General features: G+C 49.8%; 1 protein-coding gene and 1 long non-coding RNA gene across 10 annotated transcripts in view; one reads left to right on the forward strand and one right to left on the reverse strand.

Moving 5' to 3' along the window:
• Positions 1 to 24,033, reverse strand: part of LOC111096631 — a 48,932-nt gene that overhangs the window by 8,418 nt on the left and 16,481 nt on the right. For 5 of the 9 annotated variants that reach the window (XR_005361965.1, XR_005361966.1, XR_005361963.1 and 2 more), the window contains one exon: positions 1,676 to 2,005. Coding sequence is in view for 2 of the 9 variants with exons in the window: in XM_038542177.1 (XP_038398105.1) it covers positions 1,676 to 2,005; positions 2,151 to 2,270 (450 nt within the window). In the remaining 7 variants the exon portion in view is untranslated. Of the gene's footprint in view, positions 1 to 1,675; positions 2,006 to 2,150; positions 2,311 to 24,033 lie in introns of those variants that run through there. The other 4 variants (XR_005361960.1, XR_005361961.1, XM_038542176.1 and 1 more) reach the window with 2 other exon arrangements.
• Positions 1,249 to 24,033, forward strand: part of LOC111096632 — a 38,234-nt gene continuing 15,449 nt past the window's right edge. Inside the window, exon 1 of the long non-coding RNA XR_005361967.1 lies at positions 1,249 to 2,753. This is a non-coding gene — a long non-coding RNA (uncharacterized LOC111096632). The remainder of the gene's footprint in view (positions 2,754 to 24,033) is intronic.

Below are 24,033 nucleotides of genomic sequence, written 5' to 3' on the forward strand. Positions count from 1 at the left end.
AGGTATCCCCACACAAGGTGATGAGCAGCCCAGCACAGGGACGCCCGGGTGGCTCAGCGAACGAGCATCTGCCTTTGGCTCAGGGCATAATCCTAGAGTTCCAGGATCGAGTCCCACGTCGGGCTCCCTGCATGGAGCCTGCTTCTCCCTCTGCCTATGTCTCTGCCTCTGTGTGTGTGTGTGTGTCTCTCATGAATAAATAAATAAAATTTTTAAAGAAGAAGGAGAAGGAGAAGAAGAAGGAGAAGAAGAAGAAGAAATGAAGAAAGAAGAAGAAGAAGGAGGAGGAGGAGGAGGAGGAGGTCTGTCTCGTCTTCTACTATCCTCATCAGCCAGTCCGACTCATCCTACCTCCTCATCCCTGCCGCCTCCTCCGCCTCCTCCCATCCTCCCTCCTCCGCCACGCCTCCACCTCACCTCCTCCCTCCTCCTCCCCTTCTTCATTCCTATCTTCTTCTTCTTCTTCGTCTTCTTCTCTTCTCTCCTCCTCCTCCTCCTCCTCCTCCTCTCTCCTCCTCCTCCTCCTCCTCCTCATCCTCCTCCTCCTCCTCCTCCTCCTCCTCCTCCTCCTCCTCACTCCTCCCTCCTCTCCTCTTCCTCATTCCTCCTCCTCCTTCCTCCTCCTCCTCCCCCTCCTCCTCCTCCTCCTCGCCTCCTCCTCCTCCTCCTCCTCCTCCTCCTCTCTCCTGCCTCCTCCCCCCTCCCCTCCTCCTCCTCCTCCCTCCTCCTCCTCCTCCTCCCTCCTCCTCCTCCTCCTCTCCCCCTCCCTCCCTCCTCCTCCTCCTCCTCCTCCTCCTCCTCCTCCTCCTCCCCCCTCCTTCCTCCTCCTCCCCCCTCCCTCCTCCTCCTCCTCCTCCCCCCTCTCCTCCTCTTCCGTCCTTCCTCCTTTCTCCTCCTCCTCCTCCTCCTCCTCCTCCTCCTCCTCTCCTTTCTTCTCTCTCCTCCTCCTCCTCCTCCCCTCCTCCCTTCCTCTCCTCCTCCCCTCCCCTCCTTCCTCCTGCCCCTTCCTTCCTTCTTCTTCTTCTCTTCTTCCTCCTCCCCCTCCTCCTCCTTCTCTCCTCCTCCCTTCCTCCCCTCCCTCCCTCCTCCTCCTCCTCCTCCCTCCTCCTCCTCCTCCTCCTCCTCCTCCTGTCCTCCTCCTCTCCTCCTCCTCCTCCTCCTCCTCCTCCCTCCTCCCCTCCCCTCCTCGTCCTCCTCTCCTCCGCCTCCTCCCTCCTCCTCAGTCCTCCCCCCTCCTATCCCGAAGCAAGCAGCCGCCGCCCAGCACAGGCTGTCGGCCTCTAGCTCTTGGTTTAGGGAGTGTGCCAGGCCCAAGGCTAATTTTATGAGCCTGTGCAGGGAGCAAGAGGCTGTACGACTGCCTTTCCCAGCAGTCCACCCCATGAAGCCTGCTCAGCCACTGACAGCAGATAAGGCACATCACATCCGGGAGGACCATCGTTTGCCCCAACGGTGGAGGTGGAGCTGGGTCCCTGAGCCCCCGAGCCCCTGAGCAATGCACACGAATGCATTCCCAGAACCTTCCGTCATTCTGAGACATTTACCAGAGTCTCCAGGAGAACCAGACCCCAGACGATGATCAGGCCTCTCTGGGGGACGGTCCTCAACCAGAAACCTCCAGAGCCTGGCTAAGGCCAACCAAAAAGATTAAAAAAATGAGTGATAACCATCCCACCTGAGCACAGGCTTCTCCTTCCCCTGCATTGTGGATAGGTCCGCAGCGAGAGGCGCCGGCAGGGCACACAAGCCCCCGTCCTGCCAGCAGGTAACTGAAGGCCACTCGGGTGTCCATCACTAGCTTGGCTAGGGAGTTCCGTGCTGCTTTTGGTCTAGAGGGAAGTCCAAGTCGTTGTGTACCAGCCAAGCCATTAAAATGGGAAAGTGAGACAAAAGGAACTTTATTCCGGGATGACAAATCCGGCATTGTTGGAGCTCGCCTCCTCTCCCCACGGCTGGGCTGGCTCGTGTGAGTGTTGTGTCGTCGTGCCAGGCGCAGCAGAGGCTCCTGTAGGAGGGAAGAGAAGACAGGTTCAAGTTCCCACCTCGCTCCCCCACCGTGGGCCTCCCGCGGCCCGAGATGCTCTTGTTACTGCCTCCTTGGGACCCACTGTCCATTGCTTAACCCAAATCTTCTGGCCCCATCACCCAACCTGGGGAGGGAAGCCACAGTCCGCACGAACTTGATCTTCTAACGTCAGCGGCTCGAGTCGCAGGTCCCAGAGCGACCGGAGAAGCCTGGGGCCCTGAGGCTCTTTTGCCCCTTCCCCCATTTCCCTGGTGCCCCCCCCAGAGTGAGGCACCTGAGGGTACTGTTGCCTCCACGTTTGGACCAGGAGGCCCCACGGTGACACCACTGTGGCCCCGGCGACACGTCACAGCACGGGGGTGTGTCCCAGTGGGAGAGAAGAATTGTTGCGCATCCTGAGGCCGGGATTCTGCTGGGGCAGCCTCCTCAGGTGCCTGCCTGGCCTTCTCCTCCGAGTATCGGCCACCACGGGTCAGACCTGCTGTCAAATGTTCAGTGACTTTCCTTTTTTCTTTTTTTAAGGATTTATTTAGTTGAGAGAGGGAGAGATCGAGAGAGGGACAGAATCGCAAGCAGACTCCCCAGTGAGCATGGAGCCCGACGCAAGGCTGGATCTCAAGACCCTGAGATCACGACCTGAGCTGAAATCAAGAGTCAGCCGCTGAACCAACTGAGCCACCCAGGCGCCCCCTGCTCAATGACTTTTCTCAAGCAGAGATGCCGTCTGGTAAGTTGGGGTTCTTTTTTTAATGACGTTTGTACAGTTGCTGTGTAAGCTGCTCACTGTGGGGCATTTCCCCCAGTCTGTCTGGGGGTTATAGGGGACATGAAAGCTCTGCTTATGTCACAGGAACATGTCTGTCACTGTATTGGGGTAGGGGGCTATGACTTCAGTGTCTTGATTAGATGGGAATTTTGTTGGATTTTTTTTTAAAGCCACAATAGTGATCTCTGTGTCTATATGGCACCACACGGTGAGCACCGCTGGAATCCAGGTCTGGGGACTAGTGGCCCAACGTGGCCAGTGTGCCATATTTGTGTGAGGCCTAAGCCCGCTTGCCATGGCTCTGTTCACTATGTTGCATGGGTGCGTTCAGTGCGGGAGTCACACGACTGTATCTGGTTATCTTTAGCCTTATCTTTAGCCTTCTGGTTTTGGCCACTGTGATTTGGTGCAGTGGATCCGACGGGTGATCATGGTGGTTTGCCAAGCACACGTTGAGTTGGCTCACAAGTTCCATTTGTGTTTTTGTTAATGGCTCTTTTCTTTTAATGGTTTTTTACTATAGGCATTGATATGAGTGATGACTAGGGTTGGGTTGGGTTTTTTTTCCCAGTCCGCAAGCTGTTGCACGGTCCTGTCCCTATGCAGGGGGAGCCCTCACATACAGCTAGGCGGTTCGTAAAGGCCCATGAATCTGTAAATAAGTCGCAGACCTACCCAGGGAGCACTGTGCAGCCATCATTATCCATGGTACACAATTTGGCCCGTTGGGCAGGATGTCCTCATCTGGTCTCAGTTAAGAGGTGGTCCTCCTTGGAGAAGGTCATCCTTGGAGAAGGCGGCTACGGTGGCCCAGATGACTTTGCCAGGTTCGAGTTTTGCAGCTGGGACATCCTTGAACTGTGGCCCCACTTTGCAAAAGGAGACACAGGAGCGGCCCCTGCAGCAGTGAAGCCTCCGCTGTCAGAACAGCTACTCGGTTATGGAGTCGCCTGGCCCCTGGGGCCCACTGGGCTTGACCTTGCTTGTACTGCTTTTCCTTAATGGAGTAGCTTTGTTGAACCTGCCCTGTTTTAGTAGTGGGATTAGTGGGTGCTCACATGGGGGTGAGCCGCTGAGGCCTTACAGTCACACAGGTTGTCAGGCTCAGTGTCAGGCAGCCTGTTTTCAGTGAGGCCCAACATCACGCTAGAAGCTGCCATGTGAGGGGAGGATGCCCAGCAGCTGCCTCAAGTGATTTATGTGCCCAAGACCCAAGGGACCAAGGCACCTCGACGGCAGTCTCTCGTTAGGGTAGGAGTGGATGAGACCCGCAGGTTCATAAAGCTGCTGGGCTCCTCTGGCCCCATGGCAGGGCCTCATGCGCTGTGTGGCCCCCAGGACCTGCTGTCAGAGGCCCCATTCAAAGGAGCCACAGGGATCCCTGGGTGGCGCAGCGGTTTAGTGCCTGCCTTTGGCCCAGGGTGCGATCCTGGAGACCCGGGATCAAATCCCACGTCGGGCTCCCGGTGCATGGAGCCTGCTTCTCCCTCTGCCTGTGTCTCTGCCTCTCTCTCTCTCTCTCTCTGTGACTATCATAAATAAATAAAAATTAAAAACAACAACAACAAAAAAAAAACAAAGGAGCCACAGTGCAGGTCTCCTTGACAAAAGGGAACAAAAGAATAGTGTGATGCACAGTTCTTAGTAGCCACTTAGGCCTGCCAGTCGGGGAGTCTCTTTTTTTTGTCACTAGGAACTGTCTAGGACAGTAACCTCTGCTTGCTCCTGTCAGGAATGTGTTTCTGATGCCTGGGCCATGTGGCCCCCCAGAGCTGCAGTTGTCGAGCAGGTCCCAGACCTTAACCAGGGTGGACAGCCCGGCCTACGTGTGTCATTGTTGCCATGACCTTACATGGGGCCGGGTCAGCTTGTTTCTGAGTTAGGCAGGCAGAGAGGCTGTCCTCAATCTGGTGATGACAAGCACTCCTGGGAGCAACTGGGCTGGCTTGTCACAGGTCTCGCCCTACCCACTGCTGGCAGATGGCGGGGGGGAGTGGAGGTTTCCCTGCAGAGCTGTGGCGGAAGTACACTAGAGGCCGTTCCCTGTGAGTGCCAATGGGTCCCGAGTCTTATCCTGCTAAGGGATTGAGAAGAAGAAATTGGCCAGATCAATAAGAGCATACCAGTCTCACAGGTGCACCATCACCACCCAGGTGACAACGATGACATCAGGTTCTGAGGGACTAAGTTCTGAGGCACCTCAGCATTTACTTTGTGGGGACCCGCTGGTGGCCTCAAGCTCCTGAGGCATTTTAAGGGGCCACATTGAGTTGTTCAGTTGCAACAAAGTGGTAGGTAACGTTCCTGCCTACAGTAGGACCTGAATTAATAATGGATTGTTGGGGGATGCCTGGGTGGCTCCCCAGCTGCGCACCTGCCTTTGGCTCAGGTCGTGATCCCAGGATCCAGGATCAAGTCCCACATGGGGCTCCCTGCGAGGAGCCTGCTTCTCCCTCTGCCTATGTCTCTTCCTCTCTCTCCCAGTCTGTGTCTCTCATGAATGAATAAATAAATCTTTAAAAAAAATAATGGATTGTTGGGTTTTTTCACTTGGTATATGGCACTGCTTTTATTGGATATTCCGTTGGGGTTTGGGTGACTCAGGTGGCAGGCTGGAGTGGCGGTCCCACTGTTAGGGCTTGAATTCTTTGTCATGACGGGACATCCACCCTCAGCACGTCAAATGTGGCCCAGACGTCAATGTCTATAACACTCAGTGATGGGACCCATGATCACTGGCACCCAAAATGGCCCAAAGGTCCCACCCATAAGCACATGTGAATCCGTCTGCCACGGATCACCAAGTCTGTCCACAAACTCCTCGGTGTCATCAGTTAACCATTATCCCTACGAGAACCTGTCACTGCTGCTGTCCTTTGAGTGCCAGTATCTGAAAGCTCCATAAAAGCCTGAATCCTTTTCTCTTTTATATCCTGACAGAGGTATAGGCCTGCGGGACCCTGGTAGGGACACAGAGACTTAGGCCCATCCTTAATGGTGCCACTGGACCTGGGGCATTTGGGTGTCAATGCTCCTTTACCAAACAGACATACTAACCAGGCTGCATGGGACTCCCCTGGCTCTTGTCCATATCTGTGTTTTGGTTTTTGTATTCTATGTTCAGAGAAGGACCTCATGTTAAGCAATACCATGATTTTTTGTGTTGAGAGAAAGTAGGTCTTCCTCGAGACCTGTAAGTGACCCAGACCCGGCACAGCTCCCTGCACAGGGGCCCCAGAATTCCCTGGGACATGGTCTGTGCCCCTGGGAGGCTGGGGAGTTGAGCCCAGGCTCGGTTTTCCTACTCCTTCTAGGACTCCTTTCATGTACCTCCACACCCATCCAGCTTGGCAAGTCATCAGGGTTCACAGGGAGATTCTGGTGCTGCATCTGCCTCTGTTGGCAGGCTAAAGTGTTCCTAACCCTCCTCGAGAGCCTCAGCACCCCCAGGGGAGCCAGCATCGCCCTGGGATGGTGGCTTGGGGAACACGCTTTTACATCCCTACTGTGTCACGTGGGGGGAGGTATTCTTACAACCCTGCTCAGAGCATCGAATCTGTTTCACTGTTCACTGGGTGGCCAGGCTACGTGTGGCCAAGGTTAAAAGGCAGATGAGTGGCATCCGGGGAAGAGACCAGGACACAAGAGGAGCTCACTGAGCCCAGACACCACGCACCCCCGGCCCACGCGGTACAGCGTTTCCTTACTGCCAGAGAGGAAGTGCACAGGATCCAGCCCCTGGTGATGCCCAGGGCCCCCAGGGCCAGCAGGTCCACTCTGCAGAGGAGTGGGAGGTGTGGCTGCACGCACCCCATGTTGTGCCACGGTGGACGGACCAGGACCCACCCCGTGGGGTCTGAAATACAGAAAGCTGGGGCTGTGCCTGAGGGCCATGGACGCAGGCGCTTCAGCAGAACAAAGGAGCACAGGTGTGAAGCCGGGACAGGTATCCCCACACAAGGTGATGAGCAGCCCAGCACAGGGACGCCCAGGTGGCTCAGCGAACGAACATCTGCCTTTGGCTCAGGGCATAATCCTAGAGTCCCAGGATTGAGTCCCACGTCGGGCTCCCTGCATGGAGCCTGCTTCTCCCTCTGCCTATGTCTCTGCCTCTCTCTCTCTCTCTCTTTCTCTCTCGTCTCTCATGAATAAATAAATAAAATCTTAGAAGAAGAAGAAGAAGAAGAAGAAGAAGAAGAAGAAGAAGAAGAAGAAGAAGAAGAAGAAGAGAAGAAAAAGAAAAGACGAAGAAGAAGGAGAGAAGATAAAGAGAAGAGAATTGTCGATCTGAGTCCTTAAGCGAATAAGGAGCTAAGATACTAATTCGACTTACAGGAGGCTTTATGCCTTCTCCCCTTCTTCTCCTTCCCCTACGTCCGCTCCTCCTTTTCTTCCTTCTCCTCTTCTTTCAGACTCCTTCTTCGTCCTTCTCCGTTTCCTCTCCTCCTTCTTCTTCTTCTCCTTCTCCGTCTCTCTTCGCTTTCTCTCCTGCTTCATGCTTCTTTTCTTCCTTCCCCTTCCTGCCTTGGCTCCTTCTTCGGTCTCCTTCTCTCCTTCTCCTCTCCTTCTTCTCCTTCTCCTTCTGCTTCTCTCTTCTCTCCTTCCCTTTCTCCTTTCTATCTTCTTCTCCTTCTCCTCCCTGCACTTCCCTTCTCCTCCGCCCCTCCGCCTTACTCCTTGCCGCCGCCCTCCTTCTCCTATGCCTTCCTCCCTCCCCCTCCCTTCTCGCTTTCCTCCCCTCTCATTTCTCCTTGCTCCTTCTCCTTATACGCCTCCGCAAGCCGTCCCCGCACAGGTTTGTAGGACTCTAGCTCTTGGTTTAGGAAGTGTGCCAGGTCCAAGGCCCAATCTTATATGACCCTCTAGGAGGTGAGAAGCTGTATGACTGCCTTTCCCAACAGGAATGAAAAGAGAGAACTTGAATTCTGAAAGGAACAGCTGGACCCCTTTGGTACCCATACCTGCGCAGTGGATGCAGGTCTCTGCCAATCCCCTCTCTAATGCCCTTTGTTCCCTGGAGAAACTGAACCAGAGAGTCCCTGAACTTGAGGACTCCAGGCACAACAAAACACAAACATGAGGCAAAAAACTGAAAATAAAAATTAAGTTAAAGTCTGTGGGTTGAATGAGAAGATCTAGTCAGGCTTATCCAGGACCCCTCCTCCAGGAAGACTGGAGGACCATCTCTGAAAAAATGGAATGGCTTTGGAGGAAAGCCCTTCAGGTACTGCCATTTGGAGATTTCTCTAGAGAAAAAGTTGGTTAACTGATCTCCTTTCAGGAAAGCTGACCAGTCAAAAGCCCCACACACGCCTAGCAAATTACTCATCACATTTTGCCACATCACCCAGATGTGAACAAACAACAAGCCATCTCCAGACTTTTGAGGAGAGCCACCAGTATGAACTAGACCAAACCAAAAAGAAAAAAAAAATGAAGAAACAAAGAGGAATTCTGGTGAAACAATGCATGGCTCAGAAGGAAACATCACAAGACACAAAAAGACACAATTACCATGAAAACCCTCAGCTGCCACAATACTGTGTCCATGAAATAGGAACAGGATGCTCTAAAAGAGTGATGAATCAGAGAACAAGATGAAACTCTTGAAAAGTGAATGTATAGGAGCCATAATTTAAAATTCAGTAGAACGTTAGAAGGCAAAGTTGAGAAATTCTCCTAGAAAGACAAAAAGGTACATAAAAATAGGAGAGAAACAGATTGAGTCAGAGAACCAACCCAGGAAATCCAACATCTAATCAATTGGAATCTAGCAAAAACTGAGAAAACAGGAGGAAATTAGATAAGAAAAGAACTCAGAGGGCAGCCCCGGTGGCTCAGCAGTTTAGCGCCGCCTTCAGCCCAGGGCGTGATCCTGGTGACCCAGGATCGAGTCCCACATTGGGCTCCCTGTGTGGAGCCTGCTTCTCCCTCTGCCTCTCTCTCTCTCTCTCTCTCTCTCTCTCTCTCTCTCTCCCCCTGTGTCTCTCATGAGTAAATAAAATCTTTTTTAAAAATTACTAAAAAAAAAAAGAACTCAGAATTCACCTATTTGAGTTTGCCATTGGAAATGGTCCAATGAGTGCCCCACATGAGAAATAGCCCCCCCAGCAAGGCATATCATGGTGAGATACCAGGACTCTGTGGGAAAAGAAAAGCATAGTAATAAAAATGTCATCACTCTCCTGAACAGAAACATTGGAGTTCGGAAGAAAGCACAGCAGAATTTTCAAAAACTAGCTGGAAATCATTCTCATGCAGAAGTCTACACTTGGCCAAATCATGCATCAAGCATTAGAGTAGAATATGGATGTGCTTGGGAAAGTCCTCACTTCTCAAGCATCCTTTCGCAGGGGGCATAAACCCTGAAAGATGAAGCCTTGAGATCCAGAAATAGAGGATCCACCCAGCAGACTGTGAAGGGAATCCCCAGGATGACTTGGAAGGCACTCCCAGGATGAGGGCTCTCTGACGCACCCAGAAGGCCATCGGTCTCAGACTGGAGCAAGGGGGACAGAGAACTCCAGAAGGAACGTCTCCAGGAGGCACGGAGGGGGAAGAGACAGGAATACATAACGTATGTTTTTAACAACATGAAATTTTTATTGAGAAGCTGCTGGAGAGCGAGGAAAGACTGAGTAAGAGGTTCAAAGGGTGAGTAATGAAAAAAAAAACAAAGAAAAGCAAAGCATTGTGTAAGAAACAATTATAATAGCACTTCCTGGCTCACCTATGAACAACATTTATAGTTACAATAATGTAAATACTGTGATATCACTAAATGAGAGGATGAGGAAAGGGAAGGGAGGTATCAAGAGAGCTAAATCTACGTCTACCATGTAAGGAAGTGTAACGATTCGTTTTATATGTCAACCTAGCCGGGCCCTCCATGATGTGGTGGGCCTCATCCAATCAGGTGAAGGTCTTAATAAGACCAAGGTCCCACAAGGAAGAGAAAATTCTACCTCTAGACTGCTTTTGGACTTGAGCTGCAACCTCAGCTCTTCCCTTGGCCCCCAGCCTACCAGTCTGCTCTGCACATTTTGTGCTTGCCAGCCTCTACAATCCCAAGAGCCAATTCCTTCTCTCTCTCTCTCAATCTCTCACCACCCCCCTGGGCACACCCTCTCTCCCTTGTTCCCTCCATACACAATTCATTGGTTCTGTTTCTCTGGAGAGTCTGAGGAATACAGGAAGTCAACAGCTATTAAAGTATAAATCTAGTGATTCAAGATATAACCTATTTTCTTGGATACAGAGGTAAAGGCCAGAGCAAAAATGCTGAAATGAAGTGATTAACAATGGGTGCCTCTGGATGAAGAGGACGAGAGGTGGGGCTAAAGATGACTTGTGTGTTCCAAGTGTGTGTACGTGTGTGTTTAACTAATGACCTTTTTTTTTTTTTTTGCTATGTACAAGTATCACCTTGACAATAAAAATGAATCATCCTTCCACCAAGAAGTAAAGCCTCCCCAAAAAGGACAAATTTAGTATCTCTTCATTTACTTCCTGCTAAATGTGAAGAGGGCTTATTTATTTATTTATTTATTATATTTTATTCATTTATTCATGAAACACACACACACACACAGAGGCAGAGACACAGGCAGAGGGAGAAGCAGACTCCATGCCGGGAGTCCGACATGGGACTTGATCCTGAGGCTCCAGGATCAGGCCCTGGGCTGAAGGCAGGTGCTAAACCGCTGAGCCACCCGGGCTGCCCAAGAGGGCATATTTAGATGAGATTATACGCACCTTCCTCTTATAACTTCAAAACTATTCCAATACTTTTGTCTGTAGAAGCTAAATTTGGGTTACAGCTTTTCAACCTAAATATTTTTCTATTTCAAGTAAGAACTTAACTCGCAATAATTAAAATGTGTTGCTGCCAGGCATAATTTAAGTGGTGCATTTAACATAATTAAAAATATTTTAGTACTTCTGCATATTAGAAAGGGTTAAAGAGGTGCCTTTGATGGTAGGTAGATAGTGTAGGAAAGGAATCACCGCGTTGTATCACTAACTAGTGGCCTTGGGGGATAAACTTGCCTGGAACTACACTCTGGACACCAAAGTTTCTCTTAGGGTTGTAATTCTATGACCCATTCAAATTTATTTTTGTCATGACCCTGGCACCTTTCCAAGCAGATATCAAATTTTCTTGCACTTTTGTTTTGAACTGGAGTACCATTTAAAAACACGTTTTATGCAACTTTGTCTTCTCCACCGAAGAATGCAGGTCAGGAAACTCAAAACCACTCTTTTAGCTCCAAACACATTCCAGGATTCTGAGTTTCCACAGCACAAAGAGGCATGTGTGATGACCCATTTTAAGTACAGTCAAAATATTTTTTTAAATAATAATCATCTAAATAACTTCCCTGACTGGTCTGTCCATATGATTGCTACTATTTTGAGAAAATTAATGCAGACAATTAGATGAGCAAAAGGGAATTAAACTTCCAAATTCCTACTGTGAATCTCCAGATTGAGTTTCCTCACAAAAAAAGGGGCAGAAAAGGCATTTACTCACCAATTCCTTGGGAATTGCAATATTGATAATCCCTGCATCTGGCCTTTGACATGATTATCTTGTTAATTCTACTTCCTGGAAGTGGTGTTGCCCAAAATATACATAACGAGAGAGTTTGTCTTAAGAAGTTTCTGTACTATTTTTATCATTTTGGAGACCCAGAATAGGAGAGAGGAGAATCTACTGGTTTCTGGGGAAGAAGTAGAACCACTTAAGAGTTTTGCTTCCACTACCCCCCCCGCCCAAAAAAAAAGAGTTTTGCTTTCCCAAGAGGGGTCAGTGAATGGACACAAGGTCATTTTGATAAACAAAGAAGATGTGATGTGTGCATATACAATGGAATATTACTCAGCCGTAAAAACCAATGGAATCTTACCATTTGCAACAAATGGATGGAGTTAGAGAGTATTACGCTGAGTGAAATAAGTCAGGAGAGACAAACACCATATGATTTCACTCGTATGTGGAATTTAAGAAACAAAACAAATGAACATAGTGGAAAAAAGAGGGAGGCAAACCAAGAAACAGACTTTTTAGAGAACAGACTAATGGTAATGGGGGGAGGCGGGAGGGGGATGGGGGAATCAGGTGATGGGGATGAAGGAGGGTGCTTGCTGTCATGAGCACCGGGTGCTGTAGGGAAGTGTTGAATCACTAAATTGGACACTTGAAACTAATATTACACAGTAGCTTACCTAACTTTTTTTTTTAAAAAAAGATCATTTTGGTTTCTACGTCTTTATGTATAAAAAGAGCTAAGAATCTCAGTGTGTGAAATAACCAACATGAAAAGTAAATCTTACTGAGAAGAACCACAGCAGCTAGTGTGCATTCGGCTGCAAGGAACACAATACTGACTAAAGGTAGTGCAACAGTAGGGGCTTATCCTTCTCACTCAACAAGGAATCTGGAGGCAGACAAGGTCAGGGTTGGCCGACGACTGCAATGTCAGCGCTCTGTGTCTGGTCCTCTCTGACTCTGTTGGTCATGATGGCCAGGTGGCTGCAGCAGCTCCAAGGACCCTGTTCTAAAGCTCAAAATGTAACATTTTAATATGTTAATTTAAAAAATACTTGTGGGACGCCTGGGTGGCTCAGTGGATAAGCATCTGCCTTTGACTCAGGTCGTGATCCCGGGGCCCCAGGATCGAGTCCCTCATTGGGCTCCCTGCAGGGAGCCTGCTTCTCCCTCTGCCTATATCTCTGCCTCTGTCTCTGTATCTCTCATAAATAAATAAATAAATAAATAAATAAATAAATAAATAATAAACTCTTTAAAAATAAGAAATACTTTCAATTATTTCCATAAGTCCTCAGCAAACACCCCTTCATGTTTTGCTGACAACGATGCCCTCCTCCAATTGTAAGAGACTCAGAAAGCAAGTATCTAGAATTTTCCATTTCTGAAGGCAGGTCCCACAGGTAAAGAGAAAGAGTGGTAATGTGGCTGCTTATTTCATAACCAGCAGTGCCTGCAAATGTACATATCCTGAGCTGCTGACTTTCTTGGAAAAATTATGTGTCTGTGACTAAATAAAGGTGTAACTGGGTAGCCCTTGCTGGCCTGTTGCAGTCATCATGCCAACACCCTTCCGTGTGCTCTATTACGACCAGACCTGCCTTGAGTGCTCATCTCCATCCCTCCACCCTTGGGCACAGCCATATGCCCAACAGCCCCCAAATGAAGCAATTTATCTAGCTTTCAAAGCACTAGAGAAGAAGCCATCATTCTTGATCTCATTCATTAGCCAGAGGGTCTTCAAAGTTCTCTTGCATGACATACAATCAGGGTGTGGAGACAAAACACACGTTAATAAGTAAAGGGCACCAGGGGATGCCTGGGTGATGCGATCAGATAAGAGTCTGACTGGATTTCGACTCAGGTTGCGATCTCAGGGTCAGGAGATCGAGCCCCGAGTTGGGCTCCATGCTCAGCATAGAGTCTTCCTGGGATGCTCCCTCTCCCTCCGCCCCTCCCCCACGCATACACTCGTTCTCTCTCAAATAAATAAACTTTATAAAAAATTAAGTGCACCAATAGGCAGTAGTCAAGGCTAGGTTCATCCTCCATTCATTCATTCCACAAATATCTACTATCTTCTGGCACTGTCCTCTACCCTGCAGATCCCAACATAAGACAAGAATTCAAGGTCCCTGTTCTTATAGCTGATATTCTAGGGCAACTGAGTCACTCAGCTGGTTAAGTATCTGCCTTCAGCTCAGGTCATGATCTCAGGGTCCTGGGATAGAGGCCTGCATGGTGCTCCCTGCCCCACAGGAATTTTGCTTCTCCCTCTGCCCCCCCATCCCCACCATTCTCTCTCTCTCTCTCTCTCTCTCTCTCTCAAATAAATAAAATCTTAAAAAAAAATAATTGCTTACATTCTAGTGTGAGGAGACAGACAAATAAATAAACCAGTGCATAAAGAGGGTAGTCCTTGGGAAGTCTGCAGGAAGACTCTAGAACAGGTGAAGTGAGACAGGGGATGTGGGCAGGATCTTCTGTATCCAAGGTCAGGGAAGGCCTTTTTCTGAGAATCTAACATTTGAGCTGAGACCTAATGATGAGAGATGGAGCCACACGTGAGGAGATCCGAGGGGAGCATGTTCCAGGCAGAGGGAACAGCCAGCTCAAAGGCTCTACGATAGGAGGACTAGAAAGAAGACAGGTGTGTGCGGCCCCAGCGAGCACAGGACAGGGACAGAGGCTGAGATCAGGCTATGTGACAACGGGCCTCGCAGGCCTGGGTGATGGGTTGGGATTTCTTCAAGACACAGTGTGTCGCCTTGGCGAGTGGTCCCCAGGGGAGCGACAGGGCAGGTCTACCCAGAGCCCGTTCCGGCTGCTGAGTGCAGAATGGATTTGAAGCGAAGTGGAAGAGCACATTCAGGGGCCTCTGCAGGGGATGATGGCACCTGGACCAGCCTGTGGGCTGGAAATGAGAGGAGTGGGTGGCGAGGGACCCCGGGACTGCGCCCCCTAGGGGGGCACAGAGGGGCTTGGGCGCTGCCCCAGGGGGCCGGCGGGGCTGGGACATGTGGCACTTGCAGGTTCAGGTTGTTCAGCAGGGGTGGAGCCGGGCGGGGGGTGACAGCTGTGGTCTGTGGCACCAGGAGACCTTTCAGCAGGGCGGGTCCTGAGCATGTGGTTTGAGGCAGAGCCATCTGGGAGGGTGTTTCCATGGAGGCAGAAAGGAGGCCGGGCCTCTCGTGGGAGGGGAGGCCCGGGGAGCCCACAGGGCAGCTGGTTTTAACCTCATCTAGCAAACATTTAGCAAATGAGTCCTCTTGTCAGTTCCTTAGCCTCCGTGCGGGGGGGGGGGGGGGGTAGCTGGGGGGGGCCGGTGTGAACGTGAGTCGGGGGAGGCATGAACACCAGGGGTAACCCCAGCCTGAGAGCTCTGGCCACTGGAAAGTCAGTTCCCCCGGGGCGGAGCAGGTGCGCTGGACCTGCCGGGTCAGTCTCCTAAACTGGAAGAAAAAGCCAGAAAGCCTCCTTACGAATTGACAGCGGAGGCATCATTTTCCCACGACCCAGGGGCCTCCATTCTGTCCCCGGCCCCCCCTTCTCTCCTCAGAAGTTCCATCGCTAATGCAAAGGTGGGTGAACGTGTGAAGGAGCCCAAGTCTTCTCTTCCCCCCACAGAGGCTTTACGTACACGATCGCATCTAATTGTCCCAAAAACCAACAAAGTAAGCATTTCATTCTGAAACTGAGAAAACAGAGAGACACGATATAAATTAGATGAGTGGTGGACAAAACTCTTGGATCCTATTTCCGACCCAGCCCTTTCTCTTCTGCATCCCCCGTTTCTCTTACTGGGACGTAACTGACATACATTACATTAGCTTCAGGTGTGCGAATAATGACACGACCGCTGTGTGTGTCGGGGAATGACCGTGGCAAGGAGTCTAGTTACCATCTGTCACCGTACAAAGCTACCAGAAATGGGTGTGTTGTTGTTGGTTTTTTTGCAATAGGAACTTTTTTTAATATGTATTTTTTTTTATTGGTGTTCAATTTGCCAACATATAGAATAACACTCAGTGCATCCCGTCAAGTGCCCCCCTCAGTGCCCGTCACCCAGTCACCCCCCCCCCGCCCACCTCCCCTTCTACTACCCCTTGTTCATTTCCCAGAGTTAGGAGTCTCTCAGAATCTGTGACCTTCTCTGATATTTCTCATTTTTTCTCCTTTCCCCTTTAATCCCTTTCACTATTTTTTATATTCCCTGAATGAATGAGACCATATGATGTTTGTCCTTCTCCGATTGACTTACTTCACTCAGCATAATACCCTCCAGTTCCATCCACGTTGAAGCAAATGGTGGGTATTCATCCTTTCTAATAGCTGAGTAATATTCCATCGTATACATAAACCACATCTTCTTTATCCACTCATCTTTCGATGGACACTGAGGCTCCTTCCACAGTTTGGCTACTGTGGACATTGCTGCTATAAACATCGGGGTGCAGGTGTCCCGGCGTTTCACTGCATCTGTATCTTTGGGGTAAATCCCCAGCAGTGCAACTGCTGGGTCGTAGGGCAGGTCTATTTTTAACTCTTTGAGGGACCTCCAAACAGTTTTCCAGAGTGGCTGCACCAGTTCACATTCTGCAACGCGAACTTTTAAGATTTTCTTAGCATCTTTCAGATTTGCAATACAAGGTTATCGACTGGAGTCGCATGCTGTCCACTCCATCCCATGACTTAGCTGGACGCTGGAACCTCTCAGTCCTTTTGGCCCATCTGCCCCGCCCCCCACTCGGCCTCCCCTCTGGTGACCACAGATCTGTTCTCAGCTTCCATGAGTTTTGTTTTGTTCGTTTGTTTTTTGGATTCCATATATAAGTGAAACCATAGTGTTTTTTTTCTTTATTTGACTTATTTCCCATCTCATAATACCTTCAAAGTCCATCCATGTTGCTGCACATGGCAAGATTTCATCCTTTTTTCTGGCTGAGTAATATTCCATGGTGTATTACACCACTTCTCGCATGCCACCCAGGCAGAGTGGGCCCAGAACATGCTCTCTCTTCCGCTCATGCCTGAGCTGCTCCCGTCTCTGTTCAGAATGCCTCTCCCCCACCTGGACAATCCTGACCCTCACAACCACCGTTTGCTTCTCAGATTCTCCAACAAAAGCCCTGACAATAGACAGGATGGGATCACTGAACACAAGCTTACCCACTATGTGCTGAGCACTTGGCACACATCCTTGGCTTTGGTCCTCACAACCGCCCTCTGAGGCAGGCCCTGATTCACAGGTCAGGAAACCGAGGTTTCAAAGGGTAAGGGCCCTGCCTAAAATCACCGAGCTTGTGAGTGACACACCCTGGACTTGCCTGGGTCTGTCTGGTTCCCAAAGCCATGCCTTTTATCCTCTATTTCTGATCACTGTCCCTTCACCTGGATGTTGTCCCTTCCTCAGGACTCAGGATGAATTCCATCTCCTCCCATGTTAACTCTGGGAGGGTGAACTCAGGCCCCAGGTCACCACATCCTAGATAAGACTGCAAGACCTGCCTACAGCAAAATTTAAAAAACAAAAAACTTTTTTAAGGATTTATTTATTTGAGAGAGAGAGATTGCGGAGGTGGGCAGAGGGCTCAATCCCATGACTCTGAGATCATGAAGCCAAGAGCCAGATGCTTAACCAACTGAGCTGAGGTACCCCAAAATTAAAAATTTTAAATACCTCCCCATTGGTTCAAAATAGAAGCAAATCGCCCAGCAAGGCTGCAAAGCCCCACAGCCTGGGCTCATGTCCTCATCGCACACCTACGCTCAGGTCAGCATCTGTATCACTGGGGGGGTTGTTAAAAATGTCATGTGTGGCCCCATTTCCCAAGGCTCCAGCCTGATCCCTTTGGATGATTAATAATAATGATAAGCAACATGACTCAGTATTTACTCTTGCAGCCGCCGTTCTAAGCGCTCTGCTTTTAAGTGTTTACATGTATTAATGTGTATTAATTCACTTAATCTGAAAATTACCCTATAAAGCAGATACTATTAGAGGATCCATCTAATAGATGATATGACTGAGGCATAGGGAGGGTAATTAACTTGCCCAACTTCAGCCAGCCAGCCAGTGGTGGAGCTGGCTTGGAATCCAAATAATCAAACCAAGAGCTCTATGCTGCATCTGTCTGCAGACGCCCACTGGCATTAGCTCTCAGAGCCTGAATGCAGGCGCTTATTTTCTTCTGAAAACAGGCTGCGGAAGGCTGACTTCTATATATTGGCCCAGAGAAAAGAGAAAAACCACCTGGGTCTGCAGCCAGAACCTTGACCAGGCCCTTCAGAGAGTCTCTGGGTCCCGATTAGGACCACAAAGGTTCAAATCCTATGAAGTCGGACCCCACATCTGCCTGAATAGGGCAAAGGAAGGAATGCTAGCTTCATCACCCTATTCTGTAGAAATCCCTGGTGCTTTCCTCCTCAACCCCACCCTTAGTAACATCTCACTTGAGAAGGGTTTCAAAATGAGTTAAAAGGCAACCTTCATTTCCCAATAAGAATATTAAACTCTTATCAAACAATGATCTATGTTTAGCCACGAAAAATTACTTCATCTGAAACAATTTGCATGTCTATGGATTGGTGCATGTGTGTGTGTGTCTGCGTGTGTGTGGTGCAATCATCATTAGTAAAAGGGAAGGCCACAGACCGGCACAGCTCACAGGGGAAAGAATTTTAAAGGGAAGAAGAATTCTGAAGGTAGAATTGGACCATGGTGTTCCAGGACCGCAGAGGCTCCTGACAGCCCACAGAATCCTGCTTTGGGGCACAGCATGGGAAACCTGCCCCATGCCCCTGCCAGCTCAGCTGTGCCCAGGCCCCAGGACTTAACCATTAGGGGTCCCTGCCGCTCTTCACGTTGGTTCCTGCTAGCTCTGTGCTTGGGGTCAGTTTGGGGCAGTTTCCCAGACAGGCAGCTGAGCCATGCCCCCAGACCTCAGAGCAAAGGGAAAGAGGGTATGATGATGGTGATAAAGATTACCGAGTATGTACTTTCCAGTTAATCTTTGAGAGTAGAACACAGACTAGGCTAAGGGGGGATGTAATTTGCCCAAGGTCACACAGCTTATAAACCGTGAAGCTGGGATTTGAACCCAAGGCTGAGGCAGCACCAGGAAACCAGCCAGAGCAGGTGTCCTCAGCCTCGGAGGCACCCGTGATAGTATCCCCGGGTTGGCTGGATACGGCGATGACTGGTATTTGAGCTCCCACGGGAGGAGCAACTGGAGGGTAGGACTGGGCGGCCACTGGGCTGAGGGTCCAGACCTCTGGGAAGGTGTACAGCTCAGAGCACAGAGGCTCCCCAGGTACAACTTGGGCCGGAAGTCCTGAGCCAGGCTGCCTGGTCCACTCAGACCCACTCCCAACATTTGTGGGGCCAGGGCTGGAAGGCAAATGGAGGCCAGAGACCATATGTCAAAATATTTAAAATATTTTAAAGTTTTCAATCCAGCTAACAAGTAAAATGTGCAACTGTCAAGTAAAATGTGCTCTCTTCTCCTACCTTAACATGGGAAGTTTCACAAAACACCTGAGAGGCCTCATCTCCCTGAGGGTGGATGGTGCCCCTGCATGAGCTCAGACGGTGGCCAAGCGGCAGCTTTTTGCAAAAGATGTGGGCAGAGCTCGAATGTGCAGGCCTAGGGTCCACGTGCTTTGGGCAAGGCCCCTCAAGAGGTACGGGCCTGGAAGAGAAGGTGTGGGCCTGGGAGAGAAGGGGCGCCGTCCACCCTCAGGAAGATGAACCCAGGGAAGAGGCCCTGGAAGCAGACTCCTGGCCATCTGGGCCGGGAATTCACAGGCCCGGGTGCCCAAGCGTGGTGTGCAAGGGGGTGTGGGGCTTTCCCCTGGGCCCCACGGATCCTGTGCCCTGGGGGCTGGGACAGCTCAAGAGCAGGGCCGTCCAAAGCATGGGGCCCAGGGAAGAGGTCTGTCCAGTCTGGGTTGTGAAACTTTGAACCTGCTTGTTAATCTCTCTGCACCTTGTTTTCCACATCTGGACAACGGAGATAAGGACAGTAAGGAGTAACAGGAACACGTGAGCTGCTTCTGAATGGGTGAAGGGCTGAGAGCAGCGCTGGGCAAAGAGTGAGTGCGTGCTTTCCATTAAGTGTAATTATTATTTGGACTCAGGCATCCTCAAAAGTCGGTAATAGATTGAGTGCTGTGGAAAAAAAAAAAAATCCTCATTTCTCGACTGGTGAGAAGGAAGAGAGATTTCTGGAGACCTAGAGAATTCCAAGAACCAAGTATTCGGGCTACTTGAACTGTCCTCAGGTCAGAGCTTGTGACCGGGACAGAAACTGTGGCAAGAAGGGACAGAAGGGAAGGGGCTAGAAGAGCAGGTGTGGTATTTGCTGCCAATTCACTCAGACAGTGTTTCTGGGGCCGGTACTGTTCTAGGCACCAGGTAACAGGAGTGAGCAAGATAGACAGGGTCCCCAGCTTCACTGGTCCTCCCTCCTTGGGGTAGTGGAGACACATAGACGGAATAGTTAACAGGAAAGCCATGAAATAAATGTGAGCCCTGCAGACAGAAATAAGGGGAGTGAAAGAAATAAAAAAGGTAAATTGAGGGTGAACTAGCTAATGATGGGAGATGGGGGAGGGCGAGCTGCATGCAGTAGGCTGATCCCTCATGGCCTCGGAGGAAGAGACAATTAAAACTGAGACCTGAGGGATCCCTGGGTGGTGCAGCGGTTTGGCGCCTGCCTTTGGCCCAGGGCGCGATCCTGGAGCCCCGGGATCGAATCCCACGTCAGGCTCCCGGTGCATGGAGCCTGCTTCTCCCTCTGCCTGTGTCTCTGCCTCTCTCTCTCTCTCTCCTCTGTGACTATCATGAATAAATAAATAAAATCTTTAAAAAAAAAAAAACTGAGACCTGAGGGGGCACCTGGGCAGCTCAGTTGGTGGAGCCTCGGACTCTTGATTTGGGCTCAGGTCAGGTCAGGATCTCAGGGTCATGAGATGGAGCCTGATGTCAGGCTCCAAGCTCAGCAGCGGTCAGGGGGTTGGGGTAGGTCTGCTTCAGATTCTCGATCCCTCTGCTCCTGCTCTCATTCTCTCTCTCTCAAATAAATAAATAAAAATCTTAAAACAAAACAAAACTGAGACCTGAATAATTAGGAGGAACCAGCTATATAAAGAATCAGGGAAAGGAGATTCCAAGAAACAAAATTGGCTAGCGCCAGGGCCCTGAGGTGGTCGTGTGCTGGACATAAATACGGGAAAGAGAGAGAAGACCTATGTCACTTACAGGTAATAAGCAAGGGGGAAAACAGGAGACAGAAGTTAGAATGGTAGAGAGGGAACTGATCGCACACTTCTCAAAGCTGAATATACCCACACACCATTTGGGGATCCTGTTAAAGCACAAAGTCAGATTCCGAAGGTCTGGAGTGGGGGCTGGAAATTCTGCATTCCTAACATGCTCCCAGGTTGGGCCAGTGCCACTGGCCTGAGACCACACTCGGAGTGGGGGGGCTTCCGGCAACAGATTCTATCATAACTATATTAGAAAACTTTGAGTGACCTTAATTAAGCAGGGATGTGACTCAGTCTGGCCATATTTTTAAAGCTTGCCCTGGCTGCCGTCTGGAGACTAGGTGAGGGGTGAGAGAAAAAGCTGGACACTAGTAGGAGGCGATTGCAGCGGCCCAGGTGGAAGGTGGGTATGGAATGCATCAGGCTGGGGGTTGTGAGCTAGAGAGAACGAAGTGCAGAGAAGTCAGTGAGCCTGGCTAATTCATGACAGGGGTGAGTTAAACAGAAATCCAGCCTGTTAGGTTTGGGGGCATGAGCTAGAAGCTGGTGTGATGCCTTCACTGGGTGTGGCCAGGGCTAGGGTTTTGTGAAAAAAACAAAACACACTAAAAAACCCCTAGAGCTTCCATTGGAGGTGGTAATCACAAATTCAAGCGGAAATGTTGAGTCAGACATGTGAATCTTGAACTCAAAAGTGAATCTGGGGCTTTTGCAGCATTTAGGAGCAGTGGCTTATGGATGGTATTTTATTTTAAAGATTTTATTTGTTTATTTATTTGAGAGACACAGAATAAGAGCACAAGCAAGGGGGGGCAGAGAGAGAGGGAGAAGCAGACTTCCTGCTGAGCAGGGACCCCCCCACCACCACCACCAATGTAAGACTTGATCCCCAGACCCTGACATCACGACCTGAGCTGAAGGCAGACACTTAACCGATGAGCCACTCAGGCACCCCGTGGATGGTATTTTAAAGCCACAAGATTGGATGAGATTGTTTATGGAGAACGTGTAGCAAATAAGGAGATCTGAGAGCTGACCCTGCAGGTTTTTAACATTTAGGGGTCACGGGGTGAGGAGGAGCCAGGAAAGGAGAGTGAGGAAAGGCTGGTGAGGCAGGAGCAGAGAAGAGTGGTGTGGTGGGCCTAATGTTGGACCCCAAAGATAGCTCTACCCTAATCCATGGAACCTGTGAATATATTACCTTACGCGGCAAAAGGGACTTTTTTACCCCATCCCCTTCCCCCCTCCCCTCCAGTGACCCCCAGTTTGTTTCCTAGAGTTAAAAGTCTCTTATGATTTGTCTCCCTCTCTGATTTCATCTTACTTTTCCCTTCCTTCACCTAGATTCCTGTTTTGTTTCTTAAATTCCACATGAGAGCATATGATAATTATCTTTCTCTAATTGACTTATTTTGCTTAGCATAATACCTGTAGTTTCATCCACATCATTGCAAATGGTAGGATTTCACTTTTGACAGCTGAGTGATCTTCCATAGTGTGTGTGTGTATGCATATATTCTTTATCCATTTGCATTAAGACACTAAATTTGTGATAATCTCTTACTGCAGCACTAGAAAATGAATTCATGCGGTTTAAAGACCAAAGAAGAAGTCATTTTGGGGATGAGGGTGGCATCAGCCATGTCAAAAGCTGTGTGAGGTTGAGTAAGAGGAAGACAGGTGTGAGCTTTGGATGGGGCAACACAGAGCTTGTTGTCAACCTTGATAATCAGTTTCAGCAGAGTGTTGAGGTCAGAGACCAGGCTGGAGTGGGTTGAGGAATAAAGGGCAGGGTGAGAAGTGGAGTAGTGAACACAGACAGCTCTGTTGTGAAGTTTAGTTGTGAAGGGAAGTAAGGAGATAGGACAGTATCTGGGGGAGGGTGTGTTTCATCCAGGAGTCTTGCTTTCTTGGTCTTAACGGGAGCTAAAGAGAATGTTTGTTTGCTAAAGGAACCAATCTCATAGAGAGTATTAGGTTAGCAAGGAGGTGGGGGTGGGGATCGAGAGCAAAGTCCTTGAGTGATAAGAGGAGCCTGGCCCAGAATACACATGAAGGGAGGAAAGAGCTGGAAGGAAAAGAAGACCAGCACAGGTGCAAGATGCTTTGTAGTTTGATGGTGGGTGAAAGGAGTTCCTGTCTGATGGCTTCTACTTGGTCACACACATGAAGGAAGTGAGGTCTCATGTGAGGGTGTGTAGGGAGAGGGAGGTGTGTGGGAGGTTTGAGGAGAGAGAAACAGACATGATATGCTTTCTCCTGGGTTGTGGGAAGCCCCCTGATGACAGAGGTGGAGCAGTACTGCTCCAGGAAGGGACTAGTCTTTGCTATGTCTCTCTTCTGCCCCTGACATGGAGACTGTGAGGGGTCTGCTGGATCCAAGTTGGAGCCTTGGGTATGTGACATATTAGACACATAACCCTAAGCAACTTTCTTAGTCTGCTGGGGCCTCAGTTTCTTTAGCTTCTGCACTTTAATCATGCTTGCCCCACCCACTTTCTTCAAGGAAACGCCGTGTGCCAAAGTGCTTCGTGGCCTGTCAAGCCCTGTATTTCTTTATGGGTGGGGCCAACTTCTAACACGGGGCCACTGAACGTGGAGATCCCCCGAAGGCTGGCAATGATTGTAGGGAAGGGTGTCTATCCAGCAGCACCTCTGCATTCTGAGATCACTCCCATCCAAAGCATGAGCAATCCCTTCCACCTCCACCCAGTCCCAAGAAAAACTCAGGCTTGGGTTTGCTCTCCTGGTACCTGGAAACAAAGGGAGTACTAATCTGTGTCAGGGCTTGGTCTCCTTGGGGAGCTTCTCCAGCTATACTGTCTGCAGCCGTCATCTGGCTGACCTGCCCTGCCACTTGCTGAATGTCTGCTCTCTGGGATTGCCCCTGAGTGCCAGGAAGTATTCTAACTTAGGTTCCCTGTGAAAGCTCCCTGGTGGATTAGGAGTTGTTGTGCAGGTGGTTAGGAGAAGGGTTCTTCCTGAAAAATGAGATAAGCCTCAGTGTGATGAAAGAGCGAGCTTTCTCCCAGTGGAAAGCAGGCATCAGAGAGCAAGAGGACATTGTCCAAGGTCAGACACAGATCAGCTGAGGAACTGTAAGTTCAAATAATGTCTATTTGATGTCAAGCTCATGTTTTTCTCCACCATGTAACACTGCCTTCCTGGATCCAACAGGCCTGCCTGCTTCCAGGAAAGCACCAGCATTTACAGTGTTTGCATACCAGGGGTCATGCTTCCCTTCTGGCCCTCTCTGCAGGAGGGAAAGAGAGAAGGCACACCTCCAGGTGGCTGAGAGCCTCTCAGTGAACCACAGACAGAAGTTGTTTTGTGATTAAGCCCTGGCAATCAGAGTTCTATGGGAAACAGGTATGCTCTGGTATGGACGCTATGCTGAGTTCAACATTTGGTCCTGGTCAC

This window comes from Canis lupus, chromosome 7 (assembly GCF_011100685.1).
Source record: "Canis lupus familiaris isolate Mischka breed German Shepherd chromosome 7, alternate assembly UU_Cfam_GSD_1.0, whole genome shotgun sequence".
Taxonomy (NCBI): domain Eukaryota; kingdom Metazoa; phylum Chordata; class Mammalia; order Carnivora; family Canidae; genus Canis; species Canis lupus.